A 19813-nucleotide genomic window follows, 5' to 3' on the forward strand; every position below is an offset into this window, starting at 1 on the left:
GAAAAACAAATTATGTAAGCATTCTTTGTGCCTTCAGGCCCAGAGGTACCAGTGTACCTTTTCTTCTCATTCAAAAATGCCCCTCCTGAGTTTCTATAAATGTGTGTGGCTGTTGGACAGTAAGGGATGAATCTCTGCAGTCCTGTTTCTGTCTTCCAGTAAGAGAAATTGAGTCATTATTCCTTTGAACATTCTACCTTAACCCCTTGTTAACTTAGCTTCATACTTTCACACAGAAATATAAAGCTGAGAGGCCTTTCAGAAATTTGTCTAGGTCAGTTTCCTTCCCCCAGAATGCTTATTTACTCTGCATTTAATGGTTTATCAAGAAGATACTGCCACAACTCCTTAGGTAAGTATATTTTACATAACCAGAGTAGTATTTAAAAGCCTCTGAGGACCAGCTTTTAAGTACCCCATGTGAAAAAAAAATGTGTCCAACAGAAATGTTGCATAAACAAATGATACTTTAATGTTATTGTGGGTACTCTCCTGTATTGATGGACATTTCTCCAGGGTTTAATCATGTCTGATTCTAACTAGCTGTGCCTTCTTTTTTATTTAAATTATTTTAAAGGGGGGCTTGACGGTAGAATGGGGACTCAGAGTAGTAACTGGTTTGAATTTATAGATATCTGGTCTTTGTTTTCTCCTCTGACCCTCTCTGTGTATAAGAGGAAAAATTTTGATCTGCTGAGGTTGGCAGGAGTGTAATGAGTGTGTCCCATCTGATTGGTGTTGTGAGAGGTGCCTGAAAGCCTGGTAGAGAGACCCAGAAACAGCTACTTTTGACATACTGTGATTCTAAGTAGAAGAAACAGCCTGTACAGGGTACTCCTGAACTTCACTGGAGATGAAGAGCCCAGGCAGAGGTACAAGAAACAATTAATGAACAGTAAATTAGAATAGATAACCAAATGCCATGTACTCTTAAGAAGATGTATACACATGTGAGTTTTACTTCATGTATATATGCCTATCTGTATGTGGAATGTTCAGAAAGTATTAATATAAAAGGTTGGTCAGCACATTCTCTTGTTTTTGTGCTGTGCAAGTTCTGCTCTTTACTTTCCCATTCTGCTCCATACTTGTCTGTGCTGGATGTAGGTTTTATATATTAATATGTTTACTTTCAATTTGGCCTGTGTTCAGTGATAGGTTGGTAAAGTCTTTTGAGGAGGTGGGGAAGAACGACTATGATTTGTAGTGTGTTTGCCAGTTTCTAAGGTGTGAATACTTCCAGCATGGCTGATTTTAAGCCACGAATGTGATGTCACTGAACTTGGAGTTGGGAAGAGATGCAGTTGGTTCTCATGAGGCTGCAAGAACCCAGACTGCCAGTGTTCTTCCTCAATGTTTCTTTTAAGTACAGAATCTTGATTCTAATATCTGGAAAGAGACTGTTTTCTCCCTTTTACACCTTCCAAATGCTGCCTGCAGAGTTGCTACCCCAGGGATGTTTTTTTTTTTTTTTTTTAAATCTCTGTTTATGTGGTGCTTTAGCTCTTTCTAATCTAATCTCTTTGTGTTTTATCTCAGCATGTGTTATCTGCTTTGTTCTGTGATTAGGAGAGACTAATTTTACCTCCTGATTTTGGAGTCGATTAAACTTCATTGTGGATACTTGGATAAAAAAGCATAGCAAACTTTCTGTATGTAACTATTAAATATTAATATTTCTTACCTCCACTCCTAAGAGCTGCTCACAGATCTGTGTAAATAATTTCATTTTCATTATCATGTGGTATGTACTGTCATTTATTTGCATTGCTTGGTTTCTTGTTTTATGGGGGTTTTTTGACATTGTTTTTGATTTAAACATCTCTTTTCCTTTTCATACTGTGAGGTTTCTGAGGAGGAAACCTCTATTGTTCATCTTCGTTTGCCCAAGTTCTCTAACAACTACCTGAAATCAGTCATTTGTTGAATAAACAGTGAATAATAGACATTTGCCTAATTTTCCAGTCTTATAGTCACAAGAAGTCATACCTGGAGAAAATATTTGGAATAATTCAAATTTAAGTGAGAGTTGAGGCTTAGTTATGGCATGGGTTCTATAATTAAGTAAAATGTTGAAGAAATCTGGGACTAGGTCTTGAACATCATCTGTGGATGGGAGCAAAGGAAACAGCATTGATGATAAAAGAGAAAGGAGGATTGTGAGAAAAAAAGAGAGGAAAAGGCCGGGCCTTACACATGAAAGGTACAAGAAGAGTACCATGTCAGATAGAAGATGGATTCAGGAACATTTGCCAGATGTGACCGGAAGGATGTCACTTGTAACTTTTAGGGAGCAGTTTATTAAGGCGTTGAGAGTAAATTGCTTTATGTCAGTACTTAAGGAAGATATGAATGGATAGGAATGAAATTAGTGAATATGGATTTCTCATCTAAGGACTGAGATGAGAGAGGAAGTAAAATAAATGTTTGTTATAGAGAAGCAGTAGAGTCCTAGAAAGGATAGTTATTACTTGTTTTAATATTGACAATTTTTTCATTGTTGCCCATATAAGGTTTAATGTTGAAGCGCTACATGTAAAGTTCCATGTTTTGCCAAGTCAACATCTTTCCAAATATGAGAGCCTTAATTGAGGTGGGTGGAGATCTATGGTCTAATATAGATCATAACATACTTTCAACACCAGGACTGATATTGGATGTTTTTAGAGTGCTGTGCACATCTGTTGATGACAGTACTAGACGAGAATGAAAATAAATTCCAATGCAAGGCATTTCAAGATGGTATTATTAGTGTATGTGTTTTAAGTTAATTGTTTGCACAAGAGTATATCTATGCTTTTGAAATACCAGAAATTACTATTTTAAATCAATAGATAGCATCCCATCACTCTGTCGGGTAAATTGGAACACATAAATAGAATAAAAAACAGCTTTTCCTACAGTCTAAAGAGAGAAAGGCTGTCTCCATGAAATGAATAGAGAGCAGCAATTAACAAGATACTGATTCTGTGACTCCCAAATTAAGGCAAGCACATAATGGAAGATAGTTCCTTTAAGAATGGGTAGGCTACTACTCAGTAAAGAAGACGGGATTTTTAGGGGAAAGGAAAAGGATGGGATGAGAATTGTATATATGAAGAAGAATGTGCAACAAAGGGGAAATGTGAATATGTTTCAGTGTTATAAAAGGAAATGATTTTCCAGGGGACAGCTTAGTTCCAGAATTATTTTATCAGTTTGTTATTCATATGCCAGATTGAAAGTAGCTTTTTTAAACCAGTTTTTAAAAATTATAACAGTAGTATTTGTACTTTTTTTTTTTTTTTTAAATTCAAGTTTAGTGATAAAGTAAATCTTTGCCTCCTCCCACAACTCCCTGCCCTTTACTCAAGGGTAACTGTTCTGTTTCTTCTACATTCTTCTGGAAATGTTAAAACGTACATAGATATAGATACAATATATACATATATATATATATTTTTTTTTTCTTTTTTGAGACAAGGTTTCATTTTCTGTTTCCTGGGCTGGAGTACAATGGTGTCATCATAGCGCTCACTGCAATCTCGAACTCCTATGCTCAAGTGATCCTCCTGTCTCAGCTTCCCAAGTAGCTGGGAGTACAGGCGCACACCATTATGCCCACTAATTTTTATCTATTTTTTGTAGAGATGGGGGTCTCACTATGTTGCTCAGACTGGTCTTGAACTCCTGGCCTCAAGCAATTCTCCTGCCTTGGCCTCCCAAAGTGCTGGAATTTCAGGCATGAGCCACCATACCCAGCCTCAAAATATATTTCAGATATACATATTTTTATAAGCATGGTTCATTTATATTCCTGCAATCTACTTTTTTTCACTTAACAATATATATTAGAGGTATTTCCATATTGTCACATTGATTTACCTTATTTTTTTTAAAGCTGCATAGCTTCAACTATATGGATGTATATTTTTTGTCTGCTCACCTATGTAAAAACCATATAGATCAGGCATAGTGTGTTAACTTTTTAAAAAAGTGTATACATTTTTATTATGGTACACAGGTTTTCTACAGGATAATATATGTGGTTGTATATTTGGTTTCTATTTATAGATACACATTTCCATGTGCCTCACATTTAGAATAAAATCATTGGTTTGGAAAACTTTTAAAGGTCATCTTGGACATGCTGCTTTAATCCCTTTGATACAATATCTGCCACATGGAGGGAGCAGTCCTTGTTTGAATCGAGGACTTGCTCACTATCATGGGAAAGACTTGACAGTTACGATCTTTCAGCTTCAAGGAACGGAATGCCTGATTCAAACAGAACGCAAGGGCATTTAATTACCTCACACACAGGAAGCCCAGAAGTAGGCTGTCCTGGGTTTGGTTAATTCAGTAGCTCAACTTTTTGGAATCACTTAGGTTTCCCTCAGAGTTCCAAGATTGTTGTGATGGTCCAAGCATCGTAACTTTACACAACTGTGTTTGAAGGAGACGCAGACAGAATGGTGATTCTTCCCTGTGTATCAAGGAAGAGATCCTGTCCCAGAAGCCCCTTGGTGGACCTCCACTTCCCTCCCATTGGCCAGAATTGTGTCACATGCTTAAACCTTAGCTGCATGGAATTCTGGGAAAGCATGCCTCCTCACTCTTCAGATTCTATAGCGATCGACAGGTGTTCTTAGTGAGGAAGGTTGAAAGGGGTGGGGAGAGATGTTGAATTGATACTCTACAGAGTCAGCTAGAGTAGCTAATTTCACTTTTGGCTAATGAGTGAAAATCTATCCCTTGGTAACTTCACTGTTGGTCATAGCTGAGGTCTCTAAGCCATTCCTAAAGAGCAAGATTTCTAATGAAGGAAATATATAGAAAGCTGTAATGTCTCCCTTCTCCTTCTTCTACACTCCTTTGCACGGTCCTTTGTGTACTATCATAATGGTGAAAAATACAGGAGATCTCTGTTTTCTGTGGCTCAGACTCTTCCCTTGCTTTTGCATTGGACTTTGTGCCATAGCTGCCCTAAGGTTTTTTCTTTATAGCAACTCCTCACAATCTATAACTGCTCCTTTATTTATTGTTTCTGCTTCCATTGTGCTACCCCAGATACTTGAAATAATAAATGGATAGAAACAAGTCACAACTTCTACCAAGTAGTTTGAATAGATTAGAGTTACAAGAACAAGTTGCATCCTTGTGTCTTTTTAAGGTGATTACTAGGGGTGCTATAAAATTTAACAGTAATAGGTACCTTAACTTTCCCTTATTTTTCCTTCTTTTTCATCAAACTTTTAAAAGACCTCTGATTTAGAAGGGATGGTAAGTACATATTTGATGTGGGAGTCCTTAGCTCTAAGTTACATACCAGCCTTCATTTCTTTGGATTTAGTATTTGTGAAGCAGTTATAACATTTTGGAGGAAAATATTAAATGATGTATATCAGAAATAAAAGGCCAAGACCTTGGATCCTATGTGTATCACCATCCCCTTGATATCCCAAAGTTTTAGAGACTTTAGAGGGTCCATCTCTCTTCGGGTCTGAGCATCTGTAAATCATAGGATTGCCCCTTCTGATTATGTTTGTTCCAGGGCCCATAATTTTCCAACCCCACCCTCTAGAATTATTAGGTAAGACCATATATTTATAGATACTATTTCTGAACACAAGCTTGTAAGGAGACAGATCCAATTATTTCATTTTCTGGTTGAGACAATTATGGAGATAATGCTTACTGGAACATTTCAGACTTTCCCCCCCTGACATTGAATTTGTAAAATTATTAACTTTAAAAACTTAAACTCCTACTTAATATCTTCATTTCCTTTTTGCATCACCCTTTGGAATTGTTTGCTTCCTGTGTATAAATTTCTAGGAATCACAAGTCCCAGGAGGTTTAAAACTAGAATCTTACCAGTTTAACATTTGCAATATATATTAGTTCAGAGAAAAAACTCTACCCCTCAAATAACATCATTTGTCACATGGTATGTTTCCTTAAAAGTCATATTATATGGAAAGAACATGAGGTCTATTGCTGAATAGAAAAGGGAAAACTTAGGAAGATGTGTAAACACTTGAATAGATATTTGTCCACCCTCCAACTCTATCTTCTTTCTTATATGTCATATGGACCTAGCCAATGTGGTATGACTGGCTCTCATTTTATGGCCTGTGAAGGCCCCTACCTTTTGTTTTTAGAGCATGTGGGCCTTTTACAAATTATCCCTAATTAGTGCATTGGTAGGACAGAAGAATACCCAAACTGACAGGTAGTCTGACTTCTTGTCTAAACCACACCAGATGCTGTTTGGTCCCTAAAGTATTTTGATTCTTTCTTGTTCTTTAATATCCTGTGATACAGTGGAAGAAACTTCCCTACCTATTTGTCAGTGCCCAAAAGGACAAAATCTTTTGTGCAGATACCTTTTTTCTCCCCACTTTGGTTGGTTCTTCATGTTCAATTTTCTTCCAAGATAGTATCCAAAAAACTGTAGAAAGTCCTTGAGATTTTTGCCTGTTTTGAGTGCTCAAAGGTGAGAAATATTTTAAAAGAGTTACAAGTTTTGGTTAGAAAGAACACTTCTCATCTGTTCATACAGATGGTGGTGACCTTAGTAGGTACGTCCATTAGTACCTACTTTGAAAAATGTGGTAGGATTGAGCAACCTTGTAGATGGTAGGTTTGGATCCATTATGAAGACTAATAGTAGAAACCATCACCCTTAGTTGTATTATATTTCCACAAATGTTAGTCTATAGAAGAGGATAAATGAAGGAAAGAAAGCCTCAAGCTCGGATCAAAGGCAGATAGACCATCATGTTTTCTTTCTTTACACTTTAGAAGTTCACCTGGACCCCCACCGGACATGGTGTCCTGTCGCAGACTGTCAGACAGTGTGCCCTGTTGCATCAAGTGACCCAGGACAGCCTGTGATGGTGGAATGCCCTTCTTGCCACCTGAAATTCTGTTCATGTTGCAAAGATGCTTGGCACGCAGATGTCTCCTGTAGAGACAGTCAACCTGTTGTCCTGCCAACAGAGCACAGGTAAGAAAGAAAACTTTGTCTTTGGCATTCTTCACGAGTTTTCTTAGAAACTCAACATATGTTGCTTGAAGAAGGAGTTATCTTGTGATGGTGTTTAGAGATTGGTCATTTTCCTGCAGAACTTCCCTGAGAAATGTCTCAGAATTGGTAAGTTGCTAACGAAGAATAACCAAAAAAAGGGATTTTAGTTATTTGCTTCAGGAGAATCTTCCAGATATTGCTACAGTTAGGGTTTGCATGAGTTTTGTGTTCTCTTTAGGTAGAGAGGCACCATGCTCCACTGATTCTCAGGAGGAAGTCATGGGTTGTCTTCAGCTATTTATTAGGTACTCTGTCTGCCTACTATTGGTATATCTTGTTCTTGTGGCTTGCAAAGAGAGACAAATTATTTTCTTACCTGACTAAATTGTCAGCTCGTGAGGTGTGCCAATCATATCAGAAAGAACACGGCAATAGAAACAACAGCCCTGTAGTGGAGTACAATTTTAAATTCTTAGGTAATACAGGGAGAGAGATTCTCTCTTAATACTTTATACTCTGAAAAGATGGTGCCAAGGTTGAGGTCTTGTTAGGATGAGAAACAGTTAAATCTGTACCTTTTAGTACGGAAGGTTTTTATGGCAGCAGCAGGGCCTAGAGTGAGAGACCTCTGTGTTTGATCTCTTGCTTTGCTGGAGGCGATGGCTGTTCTGCATCAGCAAGAACAAAATACCAGTGTTATAGTCCAGTTGGCTTAATCACCCAATGCCTTCAGAGTGTGTAGAACCAGTCTTCAGGAATAGTAATGCTACTTGGCTATGATGCTGTGCTCGAATCTCAGAACAAACAAACGAAGAGGAAAAAAAATCTAATGCACATGGCAAGCATGTGCCTCTTAGACAGATTTAAAGCGTGCTGTCTATATTGTCGCGGCTGTAGCAGTAAGTTCCCTGGGTATCACAGGGCAATGTGAAGAACTCAGAGGAGAGGAGGATTTGAGTGCTGACATTATCACTTGGTATCTGTGTGTCCTCATGCGAGTCACTCAGACTCTATGAGTCTGTTTCCCATTCTGAAAAAAGAGGAATTAAGATACAGATTGAACATCCCTTATCTGAAATGTTTCAGATCTCAGACTTTTTCAGATTTTAAAATATTTGCATTATACATTTACCAGTTGAGCATCCCTAAGGTGAAAATCCAAAATCTAAAATGCTCCAATGAGCATTTTTTTGAGCTTCATATCAGAGCTTAAAAAGTTTCAGATTTTGGACCATTTTGGATTTTGGATTTTTGAATTGGGGATGCTCAACCTGTGGTAAGTGTCTCACCACTATATAAAGTTATTGTTGGTACCAAATCCGATCGTACATTTGACAACACTTTGTGAACTGGATATCTCTGTGTGCTGGGTGGTGGTTTAGAGGCACAGTAGCTAAAGCGTAACCCAGGGCTATATGTCAACCTGTCCTTCTCTCCCACTCCAACTTGTGTGGCTTCCTCTTTTCTGTGCCCCTTTGGGCAGTGAGCCTGTACTGGTCTATTCATGTGTTTGGAGAAGATCTTTCACTGGTGTTTTAAAGTATTGATTATTGAGGCTCCCTTCTCCCTTTGCTTAATGAGCAGACCATTAGGTAGATCTGCAGGCCCCAACCCCCGGGCTGCAGACCGGTACCAGTCTGTGGCCTGTTAGCAATGGGCAGGAGGTGAGCGACAGGGGAAGGAGCAAAGCTTCCTCTGTATTTGCAGGTGCTCCCCATCACCGCCTGAGCTCCGCCTCCCCCTGAGCCCCCGGGGTCCATGGAAAAATTGTCTTCCATGAAACCTGTCCCTGGTGCCAAAAAGGGGACTGCTGAGATAGATTAAATATGCCTGGTTTGGATCCTGCGCTAGTTCCTCTGTTGTATAGCTGACTCCTTGCGCTTCTTATTAAGGCAATGTGTGCTCAGGGAATGAAATATTAATTTGGCAGAATAATGAGTTAAATCAGTTGTGGAAACTGTAATCATATAATTCACTCAAAGCCAAAATAAATAAAGATTCCTTCTGGTTTGACTTATCTGCACATCTAATAATCTGTGTCTCTCCTTTTTTACCCACACCCTGTTCTTTGGAAGTGAATTAAGCATGGACATTAAGGGTTCATTACCTGTCAGGAGCCCTGGGAATTCAGTTGATGATGCAATTTCTCATCCGTTTTGTTTCCAGGGCCCTCTTTGGGACAGACGCAGAAGCCCCCATCAAGCAGTGCCCAGTTTGCCGGGTTTACATAGAGCGCAATGAAGGCTGTGCCCAGATGATGTGCAAGAACTGCAAGCACACGTTTTGCTGGTACTGTCTGCAGAACCTGGACGTAAGTTCCACCTGGGAGAGTTTTGTTGTCTGGTCTTTCTTATTCCGTATCTGAACCTCAGCCAGTATCGCACAGGGTTTCCTTTTAAAATATGGAGGCTATTTTTGTCCTGCAGAAGGAATTTATATTTCTTAATGAGACTTGCTAAGCCTGCTACTTTAGTGATCTATAAAACCTCTTTTGATTACCTTAGGTACATCACCTTAGCTTTAAAGGCAAGCTTTTGTTTTAGGGGCATTTCCTGTTTTGGGGGTATTGTCTTACACTATTATGTAAATGATTATTCGTGTCTTAGTTTTATATTGCTGTTGTACCAAATTGCCACAAGCCTAATGTCTTAAAACAATGCAAACTTATTATCTTATGGTTCTACACATTAGAAGTCTGACATAGGTCTTGCTGGGTTAAAATCAAGGTGTGGGCAGTGCTACATTCCTTTCTGGAGGCTTTAGAGGAGATTCGGTTTTCTTGCCTTGTCTACCTTTTAGAGGCTGCCTGCTTTCCTTGGCTTGTGATTCCCTTTCTCCATCTTCAAAGCCGGCAACATCACATCTCTCAGGCCCTCTTCTATGGTCATTGCTCCCTCTGACCACAGCTAGGAAAGGTTCTCAGCCTCTAAGGGCCCATGTGATTAGATTGAGCCTATCTGGACAATATAATCTTCCCCATCTCAAAGTCTTTAATTTAATCACATTTGCAAAGTCCTTTTTGTCACCTAAGGGTAACATATTCACATGTTCTGGGGATTAGGCTGTGGATATCTTTGGGGGGAAATTATTCTGCCTACTACCACTAGTGTAGGTTGTTTTCTTCTTTTTGAGTTTAAGGAAAAAAACTATTCAAATCAATGGTGTCTCTTAACTAACTCTCTCTTTCTCATTCATTGCAATGACAGTGGTATTGCTTCTGTTTTGTCAATGCTCCCTTTCTAGGTCAAGAAGCCTGGCCTAGTTATTATTTTCCCCCACCATTCATGAAGCAAGTCTTTTCAAATTTAGGTGCAGTTTCATTCCGCCCTGTACCCAGGACAGTGGTAACCTCAGAGTTAAAATGTGGTGTGAAGGATTGCTGAGGTCATACTCCAATTCTGGTCTTTTAAAGTTTGGCGTAGCATAAGTTGTTTATAGATATTCCTTATTTTGGCAGTTTGGACCTATAAAATCTGTCCATATCAGTGTAATCCCTCAGTCATGGTTGAGTTGCCCTTCTTTTCTCAGCTCTTCATTTTTGTTGCTTGGTTTGCTTTAATTTGATTTGTGTAGTGCTTTAGTATCAAACACACTGAATGAGTGAGTATGACGTTAACATATGATGTTTTCTGGCCACCACATGCCTGATTTTGAGCTAGAAATTAGATAAGTTATTTAAGATGACATGTATGAATAGGAATCTTAATCGGCTTGATCTCAGTAGTTTAAGAAGTATAAATTGGAGAGAAGAAAATGGATATTTTAGACTCTAGATATTCAGCAGTGCAGGTTGAAAGAAATGGTTTTCATTTTTTTAAAAAATTGATTTGTTATAGCCCATTCAATTAGTTATGATTGATATGTAAGACCTATCATAATTCGATACGAGTGGTATTCTGGAAGAGGATTTAACTGTACACAACACATGCATTACACATGAAAACGAAATAATTTTTGTTTTCCTTCATGTTTAACCAGAATATTTAATTGGGTTCATATCCATGAGGAGGCTGAGGCCATGAGGTTCTCTTTAGGAGACCAGAGTATAAAGGAGTAAATATGTGCACCAGATCTCCATCCTTTGGCTGAAACAAGTTTGGGGCATGGTGTTGCAAAGCACACACTGTTCTGTCACTTGTACTGTTCTGGTGCTTGAGATGAAATGGTACAGATGTTAAATGGCTGGATACACAGACTTCAAATGTTGAAACATCTTTTTCTGGTCACTGATTTTTGAGATCCCATTTTCTCTGTGTTAGCCAGGGGGCATTGGCTGTTGGTAATGATGTTTTTCTCTAGGCAAGTGGTATTCTACGTCAGATGGTGCTGTTGATCTCTGTTTATAGGAAAGTTTGAGAGCATGGGGCCGGCAGTGGGGTGATTGTCTAAAATCCAAGCCTGAGACAGACACCAAATAGAGAGATTTTTGAGTGTTGTTGGGATGTTGAATTTGTTTCTGCCTCGATCATCCCTGCAGTTTCAGAGGACGAGGTATTCTTAATCGTCTGTCTTGGAATCCTGTTCCTATCTCTAGCCTCAGAGACTTGTTCCTTTCACTCTTCTCTCTCCAGTGACTTCAACTTCCACTGTCAACACATTTATGCATTCAACTGTGTCCCATTTAAAAATGAGTAAACTTTTTTTCAAGCCTACATCTTTTCCTTACTACCCCTCTGTTTCTCTCCTTCCTTTAGAAGCCAAGCTTCAGAAAAGCCTAATCACCTCTTGCTGTTGATATTTTCTATCTCTCAATAACTGCAATGTGCTCAGATTACCACATAGTCAAACCCTGACCGAATTCCTCCCCAGGTTTAGAGTGATTTCTTATCGGTAAAATCCAGTGGATACTTCCACCCGTATCTTACTTAGATTCTGCACTCCATTTGACATCGTGGCCACCTCCATTTCAGTGATACTATCTCTGCTGGTTTCTCCTCTACCTTTCTGGCCACACCTCAGTTCCCTTTCCAGGCTCTTCCTTGACCCCTTCTTAAATGTTTGTGTCCTCTTTGCTTTGCTTTTCAGTCTACACCTCTACCTGGGTAATCCTCATTCCCCTCTATGGTTTCTTCCACCCCATGTACATGGATGCCCAAGTCTTTTTCCCAAAGTCCAGATCTATGGAATGAGCTGCCTTTTGAACAGTACTACTTGGATGACTCAACTATTTCTCAAGTTCAACATGTCCAGACTTAACATCTTCCCAAGAAAATCCATCTCTGTGTTGACATTTGTCTCAAAGCCACTGCCTTGTTTCCACCCATCAGCTTTCCCCTCATCTGTGATTTCTTCTTCCTGTTTCTCCATCTAGTTAGTTGTCTTTTTAATATCTCATGACCATAACTTCCTCTTCTCCGTCTGTCCTCAGTCACTGGCATTTTCTCTCTCCTGGTTTGCCACACACGCCTTCCACTGCCTTGCTTGTGGCCTTCCCATTCCATAGTGCCTCTGCCAGAGCCACCTTTCCAAGATAATTGGTCAGGTCATTTCTCTTTTTTTTAGAATCAATCAAGAGTCTCATTGATTATGATGTTTTCACTTTGTGACTTGCAAAACTTCCCAGATATTCTAAAGATTATGGACTTGGATTTCCTAGAGAGAGTCATTAATATCACCAGAGAGAGACTTTGCTTCCACTAGGTGATCTGATTACTGAAACTTTTCTCTTTGTTTTTCAGAATGACATTTTCCTCAGACATTATGACAAAGGGCCATGCAGGAATAAACTCGGCCACTCGAGAGCGTCAGTGATGTGGAACCGAACACAGGTACCCTGACCTTAAAAGGAGCATGACAAACCAGAATTGTGATCACTTAAAGAGCCCACCTCTTCATGCTTCCCAGTCTATTCCCTACTGATCCAGCCAGCCTGGGAGGTTCTGGGGGAGGGCTAGGGAGAAGTAATAGTGCAACCACCCAAAGTTAATTCATGAGCTCAGTCTCCTTGAGGACAAGTTTGGGGGACAGGGGCACCAGTACAGCCAAGCCTTTAAGAGTGACCTGCAGAATGCAGGCTGATGTTCTTTCCTCTTGAGAAACTTTCCTAAAGCCCTTTAAGGCATATTAGCTATCAAAGGCAGTGCTCCAAAACCCAGCGAGTTCCTGCTGGGGCTTGGATCCCTCTCTACATGCCATTGTGTGTTTATGTGGCAGGTTCAAAGGGAGTCATGGTTTATTTTTAATAGTGCTTTATATTTATTAAAGGCTGTGTTCTTTTTGAGGGACTCAATGCTAATATCTTAGTAATCATAATTAACATCCCTACGAGACAGGTGAGGAAACTCAGGTAGAGAGAGAGCCAACACCAACAATTCATAATTACCGTGGGCTTGCGACAGCTTCGGTTAGCATCTGGTTTATCCTCAGCCTTGATTTAGTCCTTGGTGTCTCCCTGGTTTGTGTGCAGTTCAGACCATTGCTGGGCACTGGCTAAAAGGTGCCATCAATGTAATTGTTTTATGTGCCTGAGATGGTGTCTTAGTCATTCTGGCTACTATACCAAATTACCATAAAGAGGGAGATTAAACAATAGAAATTTATTTCTCACAGTCTGGAGGCTGAGAAATCTGAGGTCTGGGTGCCAGCATGGTCAGGTTCTGGCTCTCTTCCTGGTCCTGAGATTTCCATTTTCTTCTGTGTCTTCACGTGGTGGAGAGCCTCGAGAAAGGAAGCGAGCTCTCTGGCATCTCTTCTTCCACAAGCACTAATCCCATCACGAGGGTCCTGCCCACATAATTAATTTCCAAAGGCCCCGTCTCCAAATGCCATCACTTTGGGGATGCAGGGTTTCAACACATGAATTCAGCATTGGGGGATGTGAACATTTGGTCCTTAGTAGGTGGTGTAGTTGGAATAAGTATACACATAGAAAGATTTAACTGATTAAATATGCTTTTCTTCTACATTTCCAGGTGGTGGGGATTCTTGTAGGCTTGGGCATCATTGCCTTGGTGACTTCACCTTTGTTACTCCTGGCCTCCCCGTGTATAATCTGTTGTGTCTGCAAGTCTTGTCGGGGCAAGAAGAAAAAGCACGACCCATCTACAACCTAAAGATCTCTGCATTCACGTGCCACAGATGTCTGAGTTACATGAGACAGCACAGTGATAAAGCCCCACTTAGTGATCTTGCCTCCTTCTTCTTGCCAAACTTTGGAAGTGCCTCTGTGTCCAGACTTTGAACCTGCCTGCCAGCCTCTGGTGTGAGAAAAGGCCTGCCTTGGTGCAAGTTCCTGGGTAACAAGAACCGGGCTCTGCGGTCCAGGCTGTGTCTATGGAGCATGTTGGGAGCTCTGGGGTTGCTTGGGAGGAACTAACACATTATCATTTTATCATCCAAAGGATCCCACTGGACTTTCAATTTCCAGCCAAATTCAAGGAACCTGAGTGAGCATTTGATATAATAAATGTGTTGTCATGGTTGGCAACATACACGGTTAACTGAGAAGCTAGAGTCTGTTCTGTGTTGATTTGGCCACCATGAGAAACACAAGGGAAACCCAGCGTAGGAGGGAAAAGATAAGACTCCAAAAGGAGAAATTCTCAGAGCTGTAAAGCAGGCTGCTTATCTCAGGAGTCGATATGGTGGTTGTGCCTTGCTGGCTACTGGGCGTGCTGTTCCCGATGTTCCCACAATGACTTGGCAGAAGCACAATAGGTTTCTCCTTGTGTGATCTCAGCTTCAAGCAGGAGAAACTGCTGTGCACAGGGAGTTGTCCCTTCCCAGTAAAGGGTTGCAGTTTGTAAAACAATAGGGTCTAATTTAGTGTCTCTCTCTTGGCAAATAAAACTTTTTCTAAGCTGTACATCATCTCTTACAGGTGGTAGCTGTGGTCTACAAAATTGTTTCATATAAAATGTGGGTAGAGTGCTAGAGGTTCAAAACCTTCATTATAGATAACAGGGACCATTCTTGGGCTCTGTTCACATACCCAACAGATTTGAAATTGGACCTAAGAGTACACATCTAGGGTTAATATTAAAGTCCATAGGTACGTCTAAAATCCATATGACTTACAGTACCTAGAATTCCTATCCATTGGGCATGCATGGATATACCCAATAGTATACACAAAATAAAGATTTACTTAAAAGTCTTCTGTGACTAAAATGGTTTATTCTAAATCACCTTAAAGATTTTTTGCATATTATATATGTGAATTTTGGTTATAAGTTCATAACTTACCCAAGGATATAGACTCATAAACATAACTCTTTTAAACCAATACTTACTATGACATCATGCCATCTCTGTTTGTAAAAACACTAATCGATAATCAAGTTATCTACATGTTTTCAAACACAAATCAGAGCAGCTCTATTCTCGGCATAATTTATTATTGCTCTTTCAGCATCTGTCAGGACAATTGGAATACTGTCGATGTGTACAAGGCACTGATAAAACAGCAACAAAGATATGTAAGAAATAAAATGCAAATGCTTTATATATTTTAAATAGTTTGGATTTATATCATCTCGTTGTGGATTTTTTTCCCATTATACTTTTAGTCAGATTTGAATAAATGGGTTTTAAAAAGACAAACCTTTTTCTCCAATGACAGGATTGCATAGTTGCCATTAGCAATGCAGCCTGGTGCTTCGTGACACCTACACTAAATGTTTCTGGAGAGTTCTCCTTGAAGCCAGGGATACCATATCAGGAACTATCCGGGACTTCGATATTTTCTGAGGTAATTGGGTAACTAGATTATTACCTTGCTGCTATCCCGGAACTATTATTAAAGGATGACGCTTTGCTTATATAATGGGATATATCCTAAGTGGGGATGTGTATATTTAAGGAACTCTAATTCACCTGTATATGTCGCTATCTGATGTATGTGTAGTACATCTATTGGTCATGTACATTTTTATTTACAATTTGTATAGGACATAGATGAGAACTTTGGGAAAAATTTTGAATGGCAACCAACCAAAATCATTTTAAATCATTTATTAGAAATTTCTTAATATTAAGTGTCTTTGTTTCCCTTTGAAACTCGAAACACTTCAGAAAATAAAAACCTCTTCTATCAGTGTATTTCATATTAGTATCAATGTAAGTGTACATATATTTGAATAGTTAATTTGCTTTGTTTTACACATAGCCTACTGCCTCACTGCAGGTAAAGGGCATTTATAACTGCTCAGGGGATCACAGGAACTGAACTGAAATTGAATTTTTGTAACAAGAATGTCAGTAGTGGCAATGGACTTCTCCATTAGTAAACTCTCTAAGTTTGGTTCCACAAACAATCTTTAAACAGGGGCTGATTTCAAGCAACCTAAAATGCTGTGTTATCAAAAGAAAAGGTCCCAAATTTGGAGTAAAGGTGGAAGAAAATATCTATGCTATTTCCTTGGCAAATTGAAGAAATTTGCCTTCGCACAGAGATATAACAGAATTAGCTACTTTTGGGGAGTAGGGCAGGATTCGGGAGTGTGGGTTTTTTTCCAAACTGATTTTAAATAACTGGATTCAATTTTTTTTTTTTTTAATATTGAAAAGTGCCTGAAAAATGGTAACTTCTTCCTTAAATAGCTAAATGTGTGTGAGATTGTCAGAATCAACAGGGACAGGTTGATAGGTTAAATCCAAACATATCTCTTGTGCATCAAAGGGCGTGATGAAAGCCGACCCAGAGGCTTTGTTTACAAAGGAGAGAGTTGACAACTTTGATAACAGAGGCTGATATTTTGGGTTTGGATAAATAGCCAATGAAAGAGTTTAACCTTGTCTCCTTTCCCTGTCTGCCAGGTTTATTCTTTCCTGGTAATTCTTTCTATATTAGAAGGAAATAAGGGTCTACATAAGGATGTTGGGAGATTGTGGCAAAAAATCTATTTGTGTTTGGAGTGGTATAGGCCATTTGAAATAGAATTCAAAAGTCCTCCACCAACTTGTAACCTGGGTGTGATGACCCACTATCCGGATATACTGTGGGATATATTGGCACAACATCTAGCCATTGCCCCCCATCTAGGAAATTTTCTCCTGTTGCTAGGTAGGGAAGTGAGGAAGGAAATGTTAGAATCTTAGGCATCCTATTTGTTCATGCCATGGGTATTTGCTTTGGACTTCAAATCTGTACTTTGAAAGAGGCCTTTGAAAAAACAAATAATTCAGTGTGAATTTTCTTGTGGCTTGCATCATGAAAATCGTACCTACCCAGGTTTGCAAATCTACATGTTTGTTTGAATGTAAATCACTGTTTCTAGGAAACCCACATTTTTTCTTAAAAATTATTCAGAATCTAAATATGTTTTACTTTAGCCTTCCCTACACAGTGCTTCTAAAAGACTTTTCTTTCTGTTCATGAATAGATGCCTTTCTGTGTATAGAATCATGTCTGTATGTGTAGTTTTAAGGTCAATTTCAGAAATGCCTTAGATGAATGACATTTTATAAAGTTGTCATCTCATGTTGATTCATGATCCAGGAAGTTTTGTTATGTATTTAAGAAAGTGCTATTATGTTACATTTTTCCAGTTCTTTGGGAGGAAAACAGCTGTTTTAGTCTCTCTAGCCCCAATAAATGTGAGCAGGAAATCAAGTGTGTTAACCTTTGTTGTGCTGCACAATTCTAGACACATTCAACTTTATCCTCTAAGAACCAGCCAAATCACTATTAAATCCTAGGTTCAGAATTTGAAAAATGTTACCAGAATTTGCAATGCTATCTATGGAAATAATGCTTGCTACTTTATTTCTTAAAAGAAATGAGGGCAAGTGTAATAATGCCTTTATTTGTTGCAGACTTTCTTATTGTATGTGTGATATTCCACACTGCCAGTGCACAGGAATTGATCATTATCCAGAGAAATAACAATGCAAAATTCTAATACAAAATGCTGCCAGGTGTCAAATCCATTAGTTCTGTAAAATGAAGGTTGGACTAAATGCTTTCTAAGGTCAGTTCCAAAAAGTCTGTTAGAGGAATGTGTTTTTTTGTTATAGGAGTTTTAAGAAAGGATTTAGATTAGAGTGTTAAGGTCATTTCCATTTGATTAGTATTCAAGGCCGGACTCCCTTGCCTAAAGTTGAGTGCCAGGAGCTAGTTAACAATTAGAACTTGTGTTTCTGCAAAACCAAAAGCTCTGTACTGGTGTCAATGCCTTTTTATTGAATGTTATGTGCTTCTAAAATGATACCTTAGTACAAAGGTTTACAATTGACTTACAATTCAAATTTCATTTTCTAACCATTCAGTTTGGAAGAAATCAATATGATCGTTTAAAAACATTTTTGCGTTATGGTTTGTTAATTTTCCTAATCATCTCCTAGAATGTCAACATTGTTTCATTTTTAAGTGTGCTTATTGTGTACTAAAACTTGAATTTGCATTCCCAAAGAAATAGTGAGTGAACCATTTTATATAGCCGTGATTTTAATCAATGCCCTAACCAGCAAACTTGTTGCAATGTAAATTATGAATCCAGTGATTTGGAGGAGCCTAATTAGATTTTTTGGTAATTAATTTTATTTGTTAGATAGTAAATCTAATTTTTCCTTAGACCCTAAAGATAATATAATTATAACAGATGAATTTCTTCAAATAATTTGTTAATAGCAATTCTAATATGTTCATATATTTTTACATAAACTATTTAAAGGACTTTTAAGACCAATCCTTTGAGATAAAATGAGCAGATGTTAGATTGATTTCATAGAGAAAGCAATGTTTTGAGTTCATATCTTGCCAAAGGTCATAGTACTGATGAGTTTCAGCCAGAAAAAGAATGCTGGCTTGAAAGTACTTTAATGCTATTACATCAGTCGGTAATTCCTAGCCTGCCTTCACTCCCAAATCTGCGAGTCCCAAGGGAACTCACTCCCCTCTCAATTTATCTGCATCACTGGAGGTAAATGTAAGAGAATAATTTATTATTCCAAATCATCCTTTAGAGTCTGTGTTTTGGTGTGTCTGACAGCAAAGGGCAGATGAGCACCTCCAAAGGTCAATCCCTGTTGCTCCCTGGGGTTCAGCTGGAGAAGGGCAGGGCACGGAGGGTGACTCATTAAAGAAATAACAAGGTGGGGTGCATCCAACTTGCTAATGTTGGAAGCACAATTATAGCTGAATCTATATACTTAGTCCAAATGCCAAAGTGCTTGCCTCTCCCTTACAAATACAAATTTCATTCTCACAGGTTCCTTTTGATGTTTACAATCAAGACTCAAAGCAATCGTTAACTCAGATCCAAATCCTTTCCTATGTTATTAACATTACCAGCTTGTACTCGAATATGTGTTCGTGGCCTATCATTAAATACATCAACTGATGGGCAATTTCAAAAGCTAGGAATGGGGCTCTAAATAAAGCGTTTAATTTCTGATGTGTCTAATAAAGAGATTGTGCTTCGAATTCTATTTTCTGCCTTTATGATTTTCACTTTTATCAGTGCCCATATTTGTCTTCAGTTTTGCTTTGTTCTGGAATTCAAGCTTTTCATGAGAAGGAAATTAAGTCTAATGTTAGTCATTTTATCTTGTAGTTCCTTAATGACCTGGCATGATTTGAGGGGGTATATTTTCTTTTGCAGGGGGGAGTAGAGGGGTAGGTAAAGTTAATATTATTGAACACATTCAAATAAAATGAACACAAAAGTATTTTTGAGGTAAGTTGTGAGACTTCTAGTTACCGACCATCCTGGACTTATGTTTTGAAGACAAGCCAGTTCATTTAACTAAAAGCAAACAAGTCCAGAAATCCACATACCGCCCTGCATGGCATGTCCTGAATTCCAGCCTGACCCTGGGACTTTGGCACCACAAGGGGACGTGAACAGGGTGCTGGGAGAG

The 19813-nt window shown here is 38.8% G+C and overlaps 1 protein-coding gene across 2 annotated transcripts in view; it reads left to right on the forward strand.

Moving 5' to 3' along the window:
* The window catches only part of RNF144B (ring finger protein 144B), a 79269-nt gene extending 59888 nt beyond the window's left edge, over positions 1–19381 (forward strand). For both annotated transcript variants that reach the window (XM_045551865.1, XM_045551866.1), the window contains 4 exons: positions 6787–6991; positions 9179–9323; positions 12691–12780; positions 13924–19381. In XM_045551865.1, coding sequence (XP_045407821.1) covers positions 6787–6991; positions 9179–9323; positions 12691–12780; positions 13924–14064 — 581 coding nt within the window. In that variant the 3' untranslated portion in view covers positions 14065–19381. The remainder of the gene's footprint in view (positions 1–6786; positions 6992–9178; positions 9324–12690; positions 12781–13923) is intronic.
* Positions 19382–19813: the final 432 nt, after the last annotated feature.

The sequence above is a fragment of the Lemur catta genome, chromosome 5 (genome assembly GCF_020740605.2).
Source record: "Lemur catta isolate mLemCat1 chromosome 5, mLemCat1.pri, whole genome shotgun sequence".
Lineage (NCBI taxonomy): Eukaryota > Metazoa > Chordata > Mammalia > Primates > Lemuridae > Lemur > Lemur catta.